The 19,860-nt window shown below is 36.9% G+C and overlaps 1 protein-coding gene across 4 annotated transcripts in view; it reads left to right on the top strand.

Annotated features, from left to right (window-relative positions):
• Window positions 1-19,860, top strand: part of MACROD2 (mono-ADP ribosylhydrolase 2) — an 898,754-nt gene that overhangs the window by 270,947 nt on the left and 607,947 nt on the right. For 3 of the 4 annotated variants that reach the window (XM_050893412.1, XM_050893413.1, XM_050893414.1), the window contains exon 5: window positions 3,873-3,989. The exons of the other annotated variant lie outside the window; for it this stretch is intronic. In XM_050893412.1, coding sequence (XP_050749369.1) covers window positions 3,873-3,989 — 117 coding nt within the window. The remainder of the gene's footprint in view (window positions 1-3,872; window positions 3,990-19,860) is intronic. 4 annotated transcript variants of the gene reach the window in all.

A 19,860-nucleotide genomic window follows, 5' to 3' on the forward strand; every position in this document is an offset into this window, starting at 1 on the left:
TATGATTGATAGTCATGTCTGTGGGATCTTCCCACATCTTTCCTGTAGCTGTGAAATGACAGGTCCTTTGTGTATATAAATGACCCAAAGTATATATGTGATTTCCGTAAACCTGGACAGGAAGGGCAGCCTGTAGAAAAAAGGCATACTGTGAAGCAGAGTGGTAGCTTCGAAATAAAATGACATTTTTCATTGGTTGTAGAAAACAGTGATAATGCCTAATCCCTTATCACTGTCACATGATGCAAGTCAGATTTGACCATAAGTGCCTGGGTTTTTCAGCCAGTTGCACAAAGAAATTCCAGGGAAGGAACAGTGGGATATGGTTCAACATTTTCCAAATCTGTTTTGAAAAATGCAGATGAGCATCTATATATCAAACTGATGATACAGATGAAGTATCTGAAACCACTATATCAAAGATTCTTCACTTTCCTATAAAAGTAATTTGGCAGCATGCCATTATTATCATGTAAATCTCTTCCTCCTTACTACACAATAACAATATATCTTTGGCCATCATTTTTCCCTCCTGAGGTTGTTGCCATTATCTGTAATTTCCATAAAGTTTCCATGTTAACAGTGCTTACTTCTCTCTACACTTACATTACTAGTCAGCGCACACTTCCAGACAACAAAGTATCTCACGTAAATGTTTTGTGCATGCCCGTTCCATGTTTTTTTGAATTAATACAGCTAAGACATGTTTTAGCAGAGACTGAAGTATCACATTTAGATTTGCTAATCTACTCCACCTTTGCCAATTTTTTTCTTTATGTTATGCAGAGTGCTCATATTTGGCAAGCTATTTCACTGCTAGGGTTTTTGCTTTATCAAACTTGTGTTATAGATTGTATAGATTGTTGGAAACAGAATATTTCTAGCATGATTTATTGAGTTATCGTATTAAATGGAAAATCCGTACATAGATCAGAGGTCATCTCTGCTGAAGTATTTAATAAACTATGGTAGAAAAAAGAGGGTACTCAGAAAATTTTGGGTCGTTTGGTGTTTGGGTTTTTGGAGGTTTTTTTGTTGGTGGTTGTCCCCTCTCTCCTTCATTCTTCTATGTCATCAGTCACTGAAGTATATCAAATGCTAATGTCTACATTTCTATCTATGCCTGTCCCAAGTATTCAATCATTTTCTGTTGTGCCACCTTTATAAGGGAAGTATGCACGTCTACTTGTTTGCTTTTGGCAGATGTCTTCCATTTTCCTTGTCATATGTCAAAATTGGTTATGATAGAATTTGTTTTCCTCCATTAAGAATTTAATTTTCTTCAATTACGTTTTCATCTTTCTGGAGGTGCTTTGATTATAAAGACTGGACGTGGACCTGTGTGGAACCTGCTCTAGGAAACTAGTGATAGACCATCTGTATCATAGCTGTATGTGCATTAAGAGCATGCTTCTTCCGTCATGAGATGGTTTATAGATGGGGAGCTGGGACCGCCTGTGTGTTGGCCGTCACAGCTGATGTGGCACGTGGTGTGTTAACATATCGGGTATATGAATACATTGCAGATTTAGAAGTAGTGATAAATCTGTGCTGCTTCTTCCCCGCCAGAGGCAGTGGTTCCTTTTTGCGGGTTCTGTTGTTTGGCTGTGCTCTGAGCTGGACTTGGGTTAAAGTGAATGGTGTTTGGGGGAAAAGAGATTGATTTATCTAGATGATTTGGTTGAGAGGGACGCTGAACAAATCATTGTACAGACACTGCTCAAGGGACGGTGCCTACTTGTTAGGGGCAAGAAGGAGCTCAGAGGTGGAAATGTTAATCCACTGCCAAGAGAATAATTGCATGGACTTGAGCCCTTGTCCAGTACTCCTGAGGTGAAAGACTTCTTCCTCTGTAAAGAATTGTGCAGAAAGTGCTAGTCCTAAGCATCACTGCTGTTTTTATGTTAATGTCTCAGGAAATATTAATGTTGGTAAAGATTGTGGTGGTGGTGCTTATAAAAATATACTTGAGGTTTCAACGCACACTGGTTTACTTATCCTGCTTGGTTTGGAAAAGCATTTAGTAATTAAGTTAAAATAATTAAATCAGATATTATGAGCACAGGATAGATTTCAAGCGTTTTTTTTTTTCCCCTCGAGGTTACAAAATATTATTCTTGCATTAGCATCTTGGAGCAAAGATTTTGGGTAAGTTAAAACCAAAAGTTCAGCTAAGGTAGAGTAAGAAGACTTGGTGTCTTGGCATAGACAGTGCACAACGAGCTTACAACTGGTGGCTTGGCATCCACATTCTTTTCAATGTGAAAATTTTAGAAAATTTAATTGAAAGTGCAACATCATATCATTCTGTAATTATCTGTCTAATATAAAGTATTTCAAAATGGCTTTTTAAAAATCAGTGGCACCGTGTCCAGGATGGGTATGGAGTATTACAAGGAACTGCTTATCCAATTTTACTGTGTCATATGAATATTAACTCTGGCATAGAACACCTCAAAAAAGGCAGTTGAGTTTTTAACAGTTAGTAGAAGGCAGATTCATTGAGATAAAGATGTTATCTGCCCCTCCACTTGGGGATACGTGGCTTCAGGGAAATACTCAACACCTTGCAAAACTAGCTACGCCCTTAATGCAGAAAGGCCAGTCATCATTTCCATTCCAGCTTCAAAAAACACGTCGGGGTGAGGGAGTTACCTGGTCTCCCTGCATCCCGGTGGGCAGTGAATGGTTGGTAGGTATGCTGAGCGCCCAAGCCTTGTACTGCCCAAATCTTGCTACGCTAGCCTGTAGAAAGCTGCGCAGGTTATGCTATGAACAGATTATGTACATCTCTTGAAAACCCATCTACACTTGGCTTTTCAAACCTTTTCTGGTTCAATTGCTTCAAACATGCTGTTGGGTACTGCTGTAACTTTGAACTGGTTAAATCTGAAATAAAATCTGAAATAAATATTGAACGATATGCATACAGAATCTTCCTTTCTTGTCTCTGTAAGTATTTGTTTAGCCTTTATACTTGAGCTTATTTTAGCTTTTTTGAATTGATATTGTAGTTTATATGATGATTATTTCTCATAGTTGAACTTCATTGCTGCTGACTTAGGGCCTTACAGTAGTTAATATGTTCATGCACACAGTATTTCTCTTTTTTTTTTTGTTTCCTTTTTCTTAAGCTTTTTGCCATAATTACAGCAAATGATTTCTTTGATTGCATGTTGAGAGGGCAGAAATGCTGTGCCAGCAGCCTTTTTTTGTTCTTTGCTGCTGCTACTATTCTTCTGCTGGCTCCCAAGGGTAATAAGATCTATGCATTCTACTAGTTTTCTTGCATAGTTAGCTGCAATTGCAACCTTTAGTAATTATTATTTAATTAACTCCAAAGTATTGCATGAATAATGCAAAATTTAAAAAAATGTAAAAAAGAAAAAAGGTCAAAACAAGGTATTTTTTATATTTCAAATCCATAAGCATTGTTTCTTGGCGTTTTTGTATAAGGCATTAATAGGATGGTGACATGAAACGGTCTGTGTAATTGTAGAAGTATCAGAGGTATGTAGTAAAAGAGAGTTTGGCATTTAGCTGGGGATCAAATTTGTTTTCATAATTTGTAGTGAGAATTTCTTAGAGCCTGGAATAAGACCCTTTTCTAATATTGAAATTTGAGTTCTGCTTTACCTTTTCTAGGTGTTTTCAATTAGCAGAAGTTGACTAAATACTATTTTTTTGATAAACACATTGACCAATTCTGGCAGAAAAAATGTTTGTATATATTTGAATATCTACTTAGAGATCAGTAGGTCTGCGCTGTGAATGTAAAAATGAGCAGTAGATGTTTGTGACCGTATATTTGTGTGAAGGCAACAGAAAGACTGGCTTTTGAGAAATAAGAGTTTCTGGGTTTGCTTTTCTAGTGGATGGCTGTATACACAGAGCTGCTGGGCCCTGCTTAGTTGCTGAATGTCGCAACCTGAGTGGCTGTGAGACTGGACAAGCAAAAATTACGTGTGGATATGACCTACCTGCAAAATGTAAGTCAACCCTTTCTCCGCATTTTCTTTTTGTTTGAAGCACGTGGAGCTGGTATGTATGCTTTATTTCCCTGTAGTCTAATTCAACAAGGTATTCATTTTACAGAATTAGCAGTGGGACTTAATTAAGCATGGTCTGTAATAATGTCTTCCCCTCAAAGCAATTCAGGCTTTCTAAACGGTTATTTCACCTATGTTATCCGATGAAAACCTACATGTCTCTAAAATATAAAGCATCTTTCATGTTTATTTTTTGCAAGCTAAAACATATCCTTTCATGTGCATAATAAAGGATTGGAAATGCTTTATGAAGTATGAACAAAATATACATTATCATATTTAAGTTCCACGGAGACAGTTTTTGGAAATGTTGCATATTTCATATTCTTCATGCAGATTCCTTGATTGTGAATACTTTGAGAGCTGAGGAGATCAAAGTGATGTATTGTGTTTTCAGCTGCTACGTAGAGGCTGATTGGCAATTACTGTGAAGGCATCTGTCACACTTCAGCTTTCGACAGAGTGCAGCTCAGTGCTGGAATGTTTTTGCACTTTGAAAGTGGAATGGTCAAAATTCCCATCGTATTTAAAATAGGAAGACGGCTATTTGACCTTATTGCATAGATGTTGAGCTTGTCTGGGAAAAAAACTAACATATTGACAGCACGTTAGTTGGCCAGTCTATTATGTAAGAATAAAAACTAGGAAATCTCTGCAAGTTAGGATCTTACAGAATAGTATATTAAGATATGATGATACAAATACCAAGAAAGCATTATGAACAGCATATAACTAGAATTCAAGCTCTCTTTTTTTATATGCAGTCTGCATTAGGAACATGGCTCATTCAAAAATATTTAGATCTGCTCTCTTAATTTGTTCTACACTTTTTTAATGTAAAATCCAATGCTTACTGCAGTAGCAGGTATCTTTTTAGGTTCCTGTGGCCCTTAATGCCTTAGGTAAAGAAGAAAATGGTGTTCCCAGTCATTTGTTGGCGCCTTCTATGATGATGATGAGAGCTACCAATTATTTCCTTGACAATGGTAATTGCTATATATGGGAAAACTTTGCTGTATTTTATACATAGTTTTACCACATGCTAATGATTATTTATGAAAGGTTAATTTGACTAGAGGTCAGGGAAATTGTTGAGGAAGATTCAATGTGGTAGTTATGTTGGGTTTGTATATGGCCAAAATCTTCACCAGATTCCTATAAAACGGATAGGATTGTTAGATAACACATTGTAATTTACTCTGCTGGGGATTTTTGATGTTTAATTCTTCCCCTTTAAAAAAAAATATCTTGGGAGGGACAGAAAAGCTGCTCATCCATAGGTGCATAATTCCTCCCATGTATTTTAATGAGAGAAATTAAATACAAGGTATCAAAGCAAGGAGCACTGAACTGTGTTAGAAAGAGAAAGGGTCATGTCGGAGGCGTGGCCTCCCTTTCCATTTTATAGCAGTTTAATGGGTCTTGCTTAAGTTAGGTTTGTGGAACGGGATCCTGTTTGAAGACTATAGGAAAATTTTTTGTTTTGTTCTTTATGTAGCAATAATAAACAAAACAATGAGAAAACCCATTATCACTTGCAGTTGGAAATAAAACTTGTAACCAGACATAGAGAAAAGTCAATATTCTGCTTAATCAATATTCTTAGAAATTGAAATTGCATCAAAGACATGTCTATTTGTATTTGATCATGCAGCAACATGAGGGGGGAAAGGATACATTAACTGACAAACAGGCACAAGGGGGGAAATGTACAGTTTGCATGCAGAGGCTGAGAATTAGATACTCTTGATTTCTGAGATTTTTTCCTTAAAACATATTTGTGTTCACCAACTGTTGTTTTCTTTTACTTTTCCCTTTAGAAGCTTTTGGTTGTAGGCTCATTAAATTATTGTACCTTTTAGACCGTTCATCTGAAAGTGATCAAACAATCAAGACTCTGTTTTCATATTTTAAAGAGCTATAGAGCCACTGGATATCTTTTGTCACTCTGTGTCACTTTGTAATAATAGTATGACAATTTAACTGTGGAAACTATTTTACATCTGATTTTTGTGATGAGAGCAGCAACATGATGGGAGGTCCGGACTTCCCGATCCAGATGCACCGTGATGCAATTTGGTGTGTCAGCAATTTGTTGAAGGTTATAGGTGAATGGGTAACTGCCAGCTTTAACGATGAGTTTGCTTTTCACTTACCTATTTGTGTACAGGAGACCGACTACAATAATCCATTAACAGTTCGAGTAGTGCAATGATTATTTTGTTGTCGGTGCTCTTCTCGTGATTGTAGTTGGATGAATAATGATAGTAAATGTGAAATGTATTTCCTAGCGTGATGAATTGTTATTTTTTTTTGTTATTTAACAGAATTGTAAAATGTTACAATCGTATTTCCTACCCCTGGGATTTTCCCATCTCTAGTTCTTGATCCTGAAATGCTTTGCTTGGAAGCAGTTTGCTGAAATCAGCAAAGCTGCTCTGGGACGGAGCAGCCTGCATGTGTGCTGTATGATGCAGGACTTGGGCTTAAGCTGAGGACTCCATGTTAAAGAAGATTTAGTATTCAAAGATCATGCAGCATATTGCTTTGTTTTATAGACAACTTGGAGGAAGTTGGAATTAAATTTGGCATTTGAAGGGAAGGTATGCTTTGTTAGGAAGCTAGTGGTTGGTAAATAAAAAACACTCTGGCAATCTCCTTTATGATCTATTGTATTTTTATCCAATACTTTGCTGTATTTACTTAGGTTAAATAAGAACAGGTCTGATAAATAATTTCTTCACAAAGGAAAAATTGAAAAATAATGTCTTGACTGAAAAATGCAAAGATTTAGGGTATAGGCTAGCTTTCTGTGATTGGTTCTTGTTGCATCTGAGTCAGAGATCAGTTTGTGAAATACACAAGTAACAGTAAATGTTCAGGGAGAGAATACATAAAATAGTTCATTTTTTTCCTCATCTTTTTATCCTAATAGCGTGAACAGACCAAGATTAACATATCTATAGCCTAGAGATGTTGCTTTATGAACTTTTGAAGATATATATTTTTGAACACCAAAAAACAGTCTGTGTGAAAATAGAAGTGAAATCAAATTGAGTTTTCTAATTACCAGTTAATGTAATGTTCAGTACAGTTTTACAGAAGTTAGTGTAACCACCATCTGCCTTCTGTGCTGCAAAAGCCTACACAAAGCCCCCCCAAATGCCAACCGAGTTATTTGCTGAATACATAATTTGGTTGATGTCATCTATTGTTGTTTTTCAGCAAACACCTATGCAGGCACCCAAGTTTCCATAGCGCTTTGGAGGGCTGAAAAAGGCAGTGCTTTTTGCTCTGAGGTATTTTCCTTTAACGCTCTCCCAGACCGATCATCAATTGCTTAACTTCTGTACTTCATATTGTTGTTCCTTTTAAAGAAGAGTTCATTCTAAATATTATACAACTGGTCTTCAGACATTGAGCAGTACTCTGATACCGTCATGCTTTAAGTAACAGATGAACAGTATCTGTTTAAAGCTCTACAAATGCTTGTTTTCTTTCTCATTTGATTAATAGTCTCAGTTGACTCTCCTGGCAGAAAATGGTCTGAATGTAAATTGTGTTTATGGCTGGAACCAAGGGTCCATAACAGCCTCATGGCTTGTTATCTGCTTGCAGAGGTTCACTATAAAAAAAGACCCTGTCAGAACACATTAGAAAATACAGTCCCGTTCTGCAAGGTATTTAACAGGCTTAAAACCAATCGAAGACGTGGTGACAACATCCAACACAGGTAAGCGGTACCCCAACCTTGGCAGGAAAGGGCCCCCAAACTAACTTTTTTCTACTGTTAATATGTCTAATAATAATTTCTTTCTTTTTCTGAAAAATGTTTGATAATAAAACCCCTAAACTTAGGAAAATAAAATCTTACAGCCTGTAATATGGGATAGAGCCAACCATTGGTAAATTAAATCTGAAAGGTGGACTTTCAGTGGAGGTACCTGGCTGGAAATGCTAGGCAGTTTCTAATACATTGTTTTATGTTGTTAATAAAGCTATAATATATAGAATAAATTTTTCTGTTTCCTTGATATTTTTAGTACTTTAAGCAATGTCCTTTAGGAAATGCCATATATAGCATAGTCTTCTGGTCCAAAGTCACCGTGTAGATCAATCTGGAGTAATAATGTGAATGTGCTCTCAAAGACAATTCCTGCTGTGAAGTAGGTAGTTAGGAGGAGTGCTAGTATTAAACGCAGTAGGAGGAATCAGCCTTTAAATTTGTTTAATCAGATTAAAAAGTGAAGATTAAAAAGTAGAGATTAAAAAGTGTGCTTCTATTATGTAGACATAATTTTCTGTATTTAAAAGATGAATATTTGGAGGGTATTATTTTAAAGTAAGGCTGTAAGGGTAGTGATTTTAAATCTCTCCATATTTTCTTGGAGATTGCTTACAGAGCTGTAATTAAAAGGTTGATTATGCAGAAACAGAACTCCAAAACTCTAGTCCAGTCCTCCAAAACTGATCAATTGGAAAAATGGGGAAAAATATTCAAGCATATTATCCCAATTTCCAGGATTCCACAAAGATCTTTGTTTACTTACTGTCCTGGTTTCGGCGGGGATAGAGTTTTAAAACCTTGGTTGATATAAGAATACATAGCTTTTGTTTCAAACAATTCTAAATTTCTGATACACGAGAGTCAGAGGGATCCTTTCTTCTGCGTGGTTCTGATGTGCAGAAGAACATCGTCTTTGCATGATTGTTGAGTTTCCTACCTCCCTATTTCTTCTGGAAAGAGGTAAGTCTGGGAATTGGACATAAGTCTGGGAACTGAAAAGGAAGGCATTAAAAGTGAGCAATATGTGGCCAAGAAAGAGGATTGCTTAGAGAAGACTAACTTGGTTACTAGCTCCCTGTTGGTCAAGGTCCTCGATATTCTCCCACAATTGCTTTTAAATATTTAAGTGAAAACAGGTGTGCCACCAGATCCATACCTAGACTGAAGTTTGATGAAATTGCAGTTGAAAAAGGCTGCTGATAAGCATAGGGTGACACAATCATTAATATAATTGAAGCTTCGTAAGTGTTATGCTAGTTTTCCAGGAGGGATGTCTTTATACTCTTTGTCTTAGCTGAGTAGCATCACATTATTGTCAGCATTGTGCCCAAACTGTGTGACAGCTACTGGAAAAAAGATATAGCCGGAAAAAGCTCTAGATAGGTATTTCCTGAAACAGCACTGAGCTGCAACAGCTGTTTGCTATCCCTTTTTTGTATTTCTTAAACCTTTATCATTGCTTAAATATTTAAAACTAAATTTAAAATGAAGCAAAGCAAGTTAAATTAATCAAAGGTCCAAGACCCCTTGTTCTTGAGCGATATTTTTGTTGTTCAGATTTCTTTGGGAACGGATTTTTTTATGGTTAACAAAACCACTTACTACGTATTTGTGTGTTTTTCTTCTGAGTTGTGTCTGGGTTTCAAAGTTTTTTTTTATAAGCTCAATTTATGTATTTTATGACCATTTTGAAAATAAATGCAGTGATGTCTTTATTGTGTTTTAATTTGGTCTAATTGGCTCCAGTCATCTTAATGACCTGCTATATTCACCATTAACAACAGCATACATTGCATATGCTGTAAATATGTTGGAAGGGAAATATTAATGATTACTTCTTTGGTCCTAAAACCTGCTTAGATTTTAGCGAGAGTTTTATGGTATATTGTAAAGCTTTATGGCTTGTCTCTCCCTTATGTACACCCCCCCCCGCCATACACACACAAAGGGAGAAGTTAGGACTCGTGGGGAATGATGGGGTATGCATTTATCAACTTCAACTAAACAAGTTCAAACATCTCCTTTTCCAAGTCTGCTCAGGGTCTGTCATCAGTTTGGGTAGAAAAGGAACAAGTGCTGTAGCTACCAGTTGAAATGTGTGGTTATGAATCAGCAAGAGTCTTCCATCACAAGAGTATACGGTCTTTGTCCTTGGATTCGAGCCTAGCTCATATACATTTTTTAATGGACAGATTCTTTAAAATTTAATTTGTGAATGGACCGGAGTGTGCGTTTGTCAGTGCTCTGTGTAGTGTCGTGCTGCGGTTAACTTACGGTATGTACTGCTGGCAACCCTCGTTTCAGATCAAATTGTTCAGTTAACAAATGTACGCGTTGTGGCTAAAGGAAATGTTTTACTATTGATCCTCAGTGCTAAATCTAAATCCTCCTCTTCTGGGCATCACTTGTTACAATCCAGTCATTGAACACTGAACTCCAGGACAGGAGTGGGCACAGACAAAATTAATAGGAGGACTGAGCCATTTGCTCAGTAATTGGGTCCACAATTTGCGTATAACCTGTGTGTTAATACGATGTAATGTCGGGCTGCAGAAAGTTGATGCTATGAATTTCCCGCCCTGGCCTTAGTTCTGTAATTCTGGACATCTACAATTTCTGCAAAGGTCTAATTCTCAATGGTATTGAAAACAGTTAAAGAACTGAGTTTGCCGCGTAGTGTGGCGGTGACGGCAGCTCACGCTGTTTGTTCCCTGGCGTCAGCGTTCAACATACTGGGGTTCACCCTCTGGATACCCCCTTGAAGAAACAGAGAGTAAGTTACAAGGTGAAAACACTTTCCTAATGCTTAATTTATGTGTAAGGTACTATTTAAAATGTCTCCTAATTCGGTGAAAAATAATTTTCACTGGAACGTGCCTTTCCACACTGGTGGCGTCTAGTCATTTCTCAGGCATGTTGGCACTGGAGCAGGGCGTTGTGCCCCTTAAGGCTAATATATTTTATTTCCTCCGTATTTGGATATAGTTGGTCCTTTTTACTCAAATAATAATAAAAAAAGTCTAAAGTGTAGCAGAAAAATAAACAAAATTCTGATCGCTACAGTCAGCTGACAAGGAGAAGGGGTTATAATGGGTTATAATGGAGATGTTTATGCTCCTTTAACTGCAGCAACTGCTGCTCCCACTCTAATACGTTTCCTCAGTAGCCAAAGCCTACACTCAGTACTTGAAAAATTAATCTTTGATGCATGAGATTTTGTCTGCCTGAATTTTGCTTGTCTCATTTTAAATGGTGATAGAAATTGCTTACTGTAGTAAAACACAACATTAACCTCATAGTGTGTTGGCACTTTGTGATTTATGCTGGTTTAGTCTCTGAAAAATATGCAGCCTGTCTCCCAAACCTGGATTTACCTTATAAAATATGTTGGCACAGGCTCGGGGCTTGAATTGGAACACTAACTGCTGATTCTCTGTCTCCCTAGGGTAGGAAAAAGGTTTAAAATTGTAGCCTCTCGGAGGTCATTAACTTCATATCATTTCTTCAGATTAATAATAATTATATTCTTGTAGCTAGAATGTTTTAAAAACAGTACAGCCTAATTTTCTTTCTTGCAAGCAAAGTATAGGATTCCTTTTTGTGCTGAATCTGCTTATTCCTCGGCCAAAAATATAACAAATTATTTGCAAATGGAAATAATCAGATCATAGGTAATAAATAAGGACATAGCTATTTTCATTCTACTATTTTGAAATAAAGCAAAAGGAATAACATGGATGTGAAAGGTGCTGTGATTTTTTTGAGTTATCCTTCACTTGCCCACAAACCTCGCTGTTTACTTGAGGTTTAAAGCTGCTAATTTTATTTTCTTTTTTTCTGAATATATTTTGAAAGAATCTTACAGATGAAAAGTGAGACTGTTTCAAGAGGAGTTCTTTGTCTGTAATCTAATTCCTTTAGACCAGTCTAAAGTGGATATGATGGGAAAGTTATGTAAAATGGTTTTTAAAAGATCTTTGTTTCACCCAGCAGAGGAATCTTGGGGCTGTTTCACATAGACTAAGTGCACAGACCAAAACATGTTTTTTTGGTGAAAACTGAGGTCAAACATTCGAAACATTTCTCTTCAGGAAGAAGAAGTCAGGTGTGAGACTGCAGGGCGTAAATAATGTTTTAATTGCTGTAGGAAAGAATCTAAATACTTATTAACCAGATAGTAAAAACAACAACAAAAAAAATTGGTATTATTTTACATGCTAAAGATGCTGTTTCACTACTGGGGAAAAGATACCATCATCTACGACGTTTTGCCTTGAAGTATGGGTATCAAAATCACACGGACTTTGTTGTTGTTGTGCAGCAGTAGGAATTTACGAAAAATTAATTCCCCATTTTTTTAGATTTCTGATAGCATCCCCTTTTCTTAACATTGTCTTCACACTCAGATTTTTTTTTTTTTAGTTTTGTTTGAAATATTTCATACAAGTTGAAGAGGATACATTAGGTTTTATTTTTTCATTTCTTCTTAGACTTCTCAGATTCTTTCCTTCCTTTTTTGGTATTTGTGAGTTTTTGATGATGCGTCTGAAGATTCTTGAGTTACCATCAGTGATTTTGTACCTTTTTACAAAAAAAAAAAAAGGAAAACCAAGTGATGGAGGGGATACATTTATATTACTATATATCTGCAGCTATACATCTACTTATCTATGTGTGTGTTTATATTTTCTCTGTGCATGCTAGTCAATGTTGCAGATTATTTACACCATTGCGTGACTTGCAAATGTTCTACCGCTCATTCTCTTCTGGATAGATAGCAGTATCTTTTAGGTTAATTAGCTGATAAGAAAAAATAGGTTCTGGATGTCATTGATTGTTGGCCATTTTCAGAATACTCGGAGAAGAAATGTTGTTAGTTTTTAGTGGTTGCAGCATGGGGCTCTTAGCTGGCTGGATTAGGACTGAAGTTTCGCTTTTGGGAATACAGAGGAACTTTGAAATGCATCATCTAGAGGGCACAGCAGTCACTCTGATCTGGGCTTTACACCTTTCTGGATGTCTTTGAATATTAACAAAAAACCAAACCGTAACAAAAAAGACCCAGCGGTACTCCAGGTGACTGATACTAGTTCTAGGACCAGGTTTAGGAGGAAAGTGTATTAATGCAAGATACCGTACTTTCAGTGTAAACTTTTTTATGGCTGTTTCTGCCCACATGCTGGTTTGCAGGTGAGTATAACTTGTATAATACAATTTACGCAGTAAGAAGTCAGAAGAAAGTGTTAATTAAACAACTGTCACCAACTTTGAATTACATCTTCTTAGATACTCTTTCTTAGCTATTTGTCACGCTACAAACCTCTCTTCTGGCTCCTTGGGAAAGTGAGTTATACTGAATTCGCTTTAACCTCAGACACAGTGGTCCGAAATCTTACATTTTCTAGTAATGCATCAGAGAGAAGGACAGAGAAATGTCCGACCATTTTAATGTTTCAACACGGCAAGAAAGAGTGTGTTTGATACATCACTGCACACTTCTAAGCATGCTTCCTATTTAGTTTTCAATAAAAATAGTTGGTAGCTTTCCAAGGCTTTTCCAGGCTTATAAATAAATAAATACATAAATGAGAAATGCTTTGCAACACTAAAAATAACCCCTTTGATATCTAATTATATGTATGTCTGTCTGGATCACACTTATTTTTTTGCAACTTTCTTGCTGTGCTTTCAGTGTAATTTTATACAGCGTTTGCATTAGAATTAAAACATGTGGGTCAGTTTTGAGAAAGTAAGAACACAGTAAGAATATTGTTTAATATCTTGTAGCCTGCATGGGCTATAAACAGCAGGTCATCAAGACTGTAAACTGTTTAAAGTACCCATGAACACAAAGGAGGAAACAGTTTCTTGGTGAAACTTTTTGTTTTAACAGCCACATTATTCATTTTTAATTGTTCAGTAGAACGGGGGAAACTCCGCACATGTTATATGTGAAGCAGAGAGGGGAAAAAAACCTTGAGACTTTGAGAGGTGTCATGGATAGCAAAATAATGTCATATAATAGGCTCTGAAAGCCTGCAGTTTTGAAAATCACAATTCATTCAAGTGAAAGATTGCATTTGTGTCAGGTGTAATCCTGTCAGAGGTGTAATCTTGTTTAAAACAACTTTTTTTTCGCAAAATGGAGCATAAGTGTTTCCAGGGAAGACTGTTCATTTAAAATTAATTTGTCGTAATACAGCCCTATTCATGAGAAGCTGAAAGTGAAGTTAGCACAAAATTGACTGGGGAGCCATGAATATTGTTGGATTTCTGTCAGTTTAGAGAGTTGAACATAAACAAAGATGCAAAACAAGTCACTTTAAATCAGAATCTTACACTTGGCAATGAAGGACAACTTCAGAAAATGAGTTTTGGCTTTGAACAATTGGCCACAACTTAAGAATAAAACTGCCTCCCCATCACTGCCAGGATCCCTCCTTATTGCATGGTTTTTGAAGAGCATAAAAACTACCCTCTTGTTGTGATTTATTGTTAAAGAATATTTATTACCTGTCTTGCTTAGGGACTATATAAATGGGGACTGCATTTGACATAAAAATTAGTTTTAGCCAAGACTGATATTTCCCTCCAGATTACAAAAGAAAAACAAAACAAGAAAAAAAAAACCCCAAACCCCCCAAACAACAAGAAAAAAAATCCTGTTTGGATTAAAGTTTTTCAGTGGTTATGGTTAAAATGCTTCCAGTATTGTCCTTGCATTCCTCACTAGCTCATGCTCCCGAGTTAAATTAGCTCTTGTATGGCACAGCCACCACTTTGGCCTTTCTTGGATTTGCTGCTTTTGGCAAGGGAAGGGACCTGTCTGACACCCCAGACCGGGATGTGAAAGAAAATCTAAATTATGTTTGATCAACTGGAATGCCACTGTGTTAGCATGGGAATAATTAGGGTAGAAGTAAAGAAAACTTGGTTTCCCCCCATGGGGAATTCAAAGGCGTCAGAGAAGAGGCAGAAGATCTGTGTTGGAGGTCTGTGAATCTTACAGATACTTGGATGTCCTGTTGCGGCTACAGATCCACGAGTCCTCTTTCTTTACGGAACTTTAATTATGCAATTGGGGTATCTGGGTTTTTCTCCTTTTTTAAAAATTTAAGTATGCAACTAAGTTCCCCAGACACTTTTTGACAAATTAATGTAATTTGTAACACTTCAGGATCTCTAAAAACACAGTAAGATTTCATCTTATTTTTTCCCTGTCTCTTTGTTGTTGATTTTAGACAATGCTTTGTTTAGCTTTTCTACCAGATGGGTTTTATCAAAAAGAGCAGTTAGTTCGTGGGTCAGAGAATCTCTTGTGATCATACATAGAGGGTGAGGCTGAAAATGAGAGAGGACTGGTTTGGTCTTTGTTTTTTTTTTTTTTAGTAACAATGTTTTAGGGGCCCAATGACTATGAATAAGAAATCAGGGCAGCACAAATGAGTAAATCCCCTGTATGGCAGACACACCATGTTCTGAAAGGAAATCCTCTAAGGTGGGACAGGTCCTCCCCTCATATACCAAAGAGCTTGGGGGACTTCGGCCTTTTTCACACGTTGTGATGCTGTTTGGTGTGTCACGTGTTCCTGTGGCGTGTGAAGAAATTGTAGCTGCAGAGCTCGTTCCGCTGCTGTTGCTCTCCTTCTCCCAGACAGCTCAGAGCTCCACTCGTGCCTGCAGGGATGCAGACTTTAAGCGCCTGTTTAAAAATAAAAAATAAAAAACCTCCTGTGTGTAACCCACATTAGACAGATGGGTCGGCATGACAGCAATGGGAAAGAGAAAGTTTCCAAATCTGACATAGGTTGACTATCTTTTAATAGGAGAGGAACATAATTTTTTCAGTTTTTGAAATATTCTGTGCTTAAAAAAATATTCTTTGAATTAGTTCCAACTGTGGACGTGACTTTTGTATCGGAGTAACTTACCCACCAAGAACAAACTGAGGGTATCAGTGCGTTTCAACTATTCCATTGAACCGGCATCAGTTGGTAGTAATTTTCTGTCACTGCTATTCAGTGTCAGATTTGAAGCAGAAGTGTATAAACAAAGGGCTCTGTAACCCATTATCTAATCTAGTTCCTCATAAGAATCCTATTTTATTAAATAAATGGCGATTCATATTAGACACAGGTGTGGTAAGTCCCTGTCTTGTGTTTTTCCAGGAGCCTGCCAGTGTGAGCAGCCTGAGATTTCGATGTATCACTGTAAAGCGAATGAATTGTTTTCTAATCTGCCCGGTCTTTTAGGAGGTGAATTCAGTGTCTTTAAAACTGGGAAAGCTTTGGGCAGGGCTAATTGCACTGAGCCCTGCTCTGAAACAAATGCCTCCAAGGTGGTCACATCTCGGTAGTGCCATTTTCGGCCGCATGTGCAGTACACGTTTGTTCTCCTCCCACACTTTCCTCACTTTTCCATATTATCCAGACAGCCAAACATATCTTCCAGCCCATGGCAGAGGAATTCAATGTGTTTCTTTGACACTGGGTCTTGCATTTAACTATTAGCTCCAGGCTATCCTTAATACAAACCAGTGCTAATGCTCATTTGGATTATTGTGTATTTTATTGGAGCAATTGTAATGGAAACGTGCTGTTGATGTTTGGAAAACAATGTATTTACCTACCAGTGTTTTAAAAAATAAAAGCACCCCTATTGGCTTACAGTAGCTGGATGTTCAACAGCAGGAGCTGTGATTTGGCTCCAAGCCCAGCATCCATTATATCTTGCACCTTTAGCCTCCAAATTGATAAAATGGCAAGCGTACAATTAACAGATTTAACTACAGTGTCTCTTATCTAAATGCTGTGCCTGGCAAGTATATTATCCCTCCCCCACCCCTGCACTTTTCTAGTTCTTCAAACTTTCCCCCCCTCTTCCCATCACTTTCTTGGGCAGTCACTTCTAGTGGTGATCTCTCCATATTGTTATTGTGTCTTTTCATAGACTGGCAGAGCATCCTTGATGAGTTTAGTGTCTTCCCACCCGTGTCTCACCCTTTCTCATTTGTCTTTCCTTCTCCATTCGTTGTCCAGCTTGCTTCTGTTTGATGTGAACTCTATTTTGATTTTTTTTATTTTAGTGTTTACCTCTATTTCTTCCTTCCACCTAATGAAAGGAACACTTCCTCTTAGTAGAAAGTTGGGTCTAAATCTTGGGTTTCATTAAAGTCAGACTAGTTTGAATTAAGGTTTAGGGTTCATTCCTACTAAATGTAAGAGAAGCATCCGAGCTTGGGCTATAGGAAGATGGAAATGCTGTCGTCCCAGAAGCAAACCAGTCCTCTTTCATCAGGTATCTGTGTAGCCAGGCTCAAGCATTTCCAGTTGAGCTGGAAATACTATTTTCTCATCTAAACCAATATGTTAATTCAGGCCATAGTTAATTCACAGTACAAGTTCAATAACTAAAGATATTTTATTTTTCATCTCGGTTATGCACCTTGTTTTAATATATGCATTAAAAAAGATGATTGACATTTCCTTTTACTGCATGAGGTGTGATATGTGCAATACTCTCTTCTATACATACAGAGAATACCCCTTCATTTTTAACAATCACAACTGTTGAAACATTGCTTGTGTATCATTGATGAAACCATACACATTTTAAAATGCATTCCTTCTGCTTTCTTCCTATCAGATGTTGAGAAATGGTTGCTTGCAATTTCTCAAAGTTGCAAGAACTAGTCTCAGCTTGCCTTCTGATCAATTAAAGTCTTAAGACACAATGCTTTATAACAGGCCGGACTCTATGATTAAACACACAGAGTTTTAACTTGTGAATACTTGACCAAATAAATGCCATAATCAACAGGACTAGATGGCATGTGATGATTTGCTGGATGTGAAAATCCTCCTTTATTAAGGCATTTGTTACTTATTTTCATGAAATGAGTTTCATCTGCAATCAGTCTCATAATATGCATGGTATCTATAAAATTATCAGTTTGTTTGTTTGTTTTTTTAAAGAAACCGTGGCTTTTCAGATGGTTGCGTTTTGGGTCTTCATGGCGAATTGTGCATTCAACTGGTGGGCTGAACAAATATTTCTTTGCCCTGCCTACTGTAACATCACTCATGACTAGTTATCCTATTAGAAGTGTTTTGAGACTTTGGTAAAAATCATACTTTTCTCCCTTTTAAAGTGATCATTGTTTCTGAAAGCTAGAGAGACTTCTTTGTTTCTTAGCTTTTAGTCTGAAACAGCATGCATTTCTTCAGTCTTTAAAATGCGAGGTTTCTGTGTAACCAAGGATTGTGAGATCCTTTCTTTTGTACATTTATGTTTGAAGGTATTCATTTGAGGGTAATTCCAAGTAAAAAGAAAGTCTTTTGTGGCACAGTGGATGTCTGCAGGTGTTCTAATCTCCTACTATATCACTGTCTGGGAGATTTCACCTTCATGTTTAGGGAGTTCATTCGGGCTAATCAGGATTGGCAACTCTGTGCAAATGAGATTGTAAATGAAGCTTGAAAGTGGAATTTATTTTAAAGAAAATATTTGGATTAAAGAGACTGTGGTATATTTATCATTCTATTTTCCTCTTCCAGCTGAACACTCTTAACATTTTCATATTTTGTTAAATTATATTAAAAATTAAAAAAATGTAAAAGAAATTGAGGTGGATCATTAATACATCCCGCTGTTTTTTTCCTGAATATCAGTCATACTTAATGCATTCAGAACATAATTGTAATGTATGGAGGATTCAATCTTAACTAACAAGCTGAGAAAGAGACGAGTAAATCTGTTTTCCTTCTTCATTTTGAAGTGTTTTCTTGAGAAAAATTTTCCGAAGGGAAGAAGGTTAAATTTTGGGTCCCATTTAGGTAGCTCTTTTTTTAAGAGCAGCAAGAGATGTTACTAAACGCCGTTTCCCCCTGAAGTCCTTGCTAAACTCGGTGAAGTTGGCTTGAACAGACAGCACTTTGCCCTTCATGAGTAGCTAGTTTATCTTTATGCCTCTGAAGACTTGTGGAATTTACTAAATCCTTTAAGGAATAAATGGGATATACTTTATATGTACAGATTTTTATCTATTTCCTTTTATTGATATTACATCAGCATGCAAGGTCAGTGAACTAGGCATGGGCTTTCTCTATTACTGCACCATGCTGGCAGTGCTGTTCTGTTCTCAGAAGCACTCCCAGTTCTCTTTCTTCAAGTTTCTACTTGACTAATGAAACGTTTGCATTGCTCTTTTGCCCAGTTCCTAACAATTCCCTGAGGAGCTGTTTTCACTTTCTGTAGAGCATTTACATTTTATCTTTGTAAGAGAGGAGTTTTGGCATCTATTCTTTCTTCTACCCTAATGGGATTGATTTCAGAGTTACCTACACAACCATTCCTACATTCCTGCATAAATATAAACCTTCAAAATACATGGAACAATTACCTTTACATATCAGAAGATTAACTAAACTGGAGAACAATAAAACTTAGTGAAGCAGGAATCTTCAAATGATGTGGAATGATTTTTGAAGCTTATGTCAGTTTTGTTAGAGCTTTAATTTTACATTCCTGTACTTTTCAGATTACTTGACAATAGTGAGCGAATAGTAGGGTGTACTTTTTCTACTTAGAGAAAGGAATGGAACAATTTAAAAATAAAAGTAGTGTCTTGCTTGAGAGGAATGGTGCTTGTTTGACACTTCTAAGACCAAGAAATTTCAGTTTGCCTTCTGTTAAAGATGTCATTTCAGCAACCTGAACAAAGTGGTGGCGGAAAATTTTTGCTTGGAAAGCCTTTTTGGAGGCTTAACGTAGTTTGCAGATTTTCTTGTGACATTTAAAAGCAATTGGTTAGGTTGTGGCAGTGACACGAGCCTTAGTTAAGCAAGCAGAGATTGGTTTTCTTTCTCTGGCTTGTGCCCTTCATGTTAAGATGGTTACTGTAGAGTTAAATATGCTGTTTGCGTAAATCTATTTCGATATTATGGATAGCACTACGATTCTGTATGTTCATACAGCATATGGTCGTGTTCTTCGAATAAGGGAAATCTTAAGAGAAGGAATTTT

Source organism: Gymnogyps californianus, chromosome 3 (genome assembly GCF_018139145.2).
Source record: "Gymnogyps californianus isolate 813 chromosome 3, ASM1813914v2, whole genome shotgun sequence".
Taxonomy (NCBI): domain Eukaryota; kingdom Metazoa; phylum Chordata; class Aves; order Accipitriformes; family Cathartidae; genus Gymnogyps; species Gymnogyps californianus.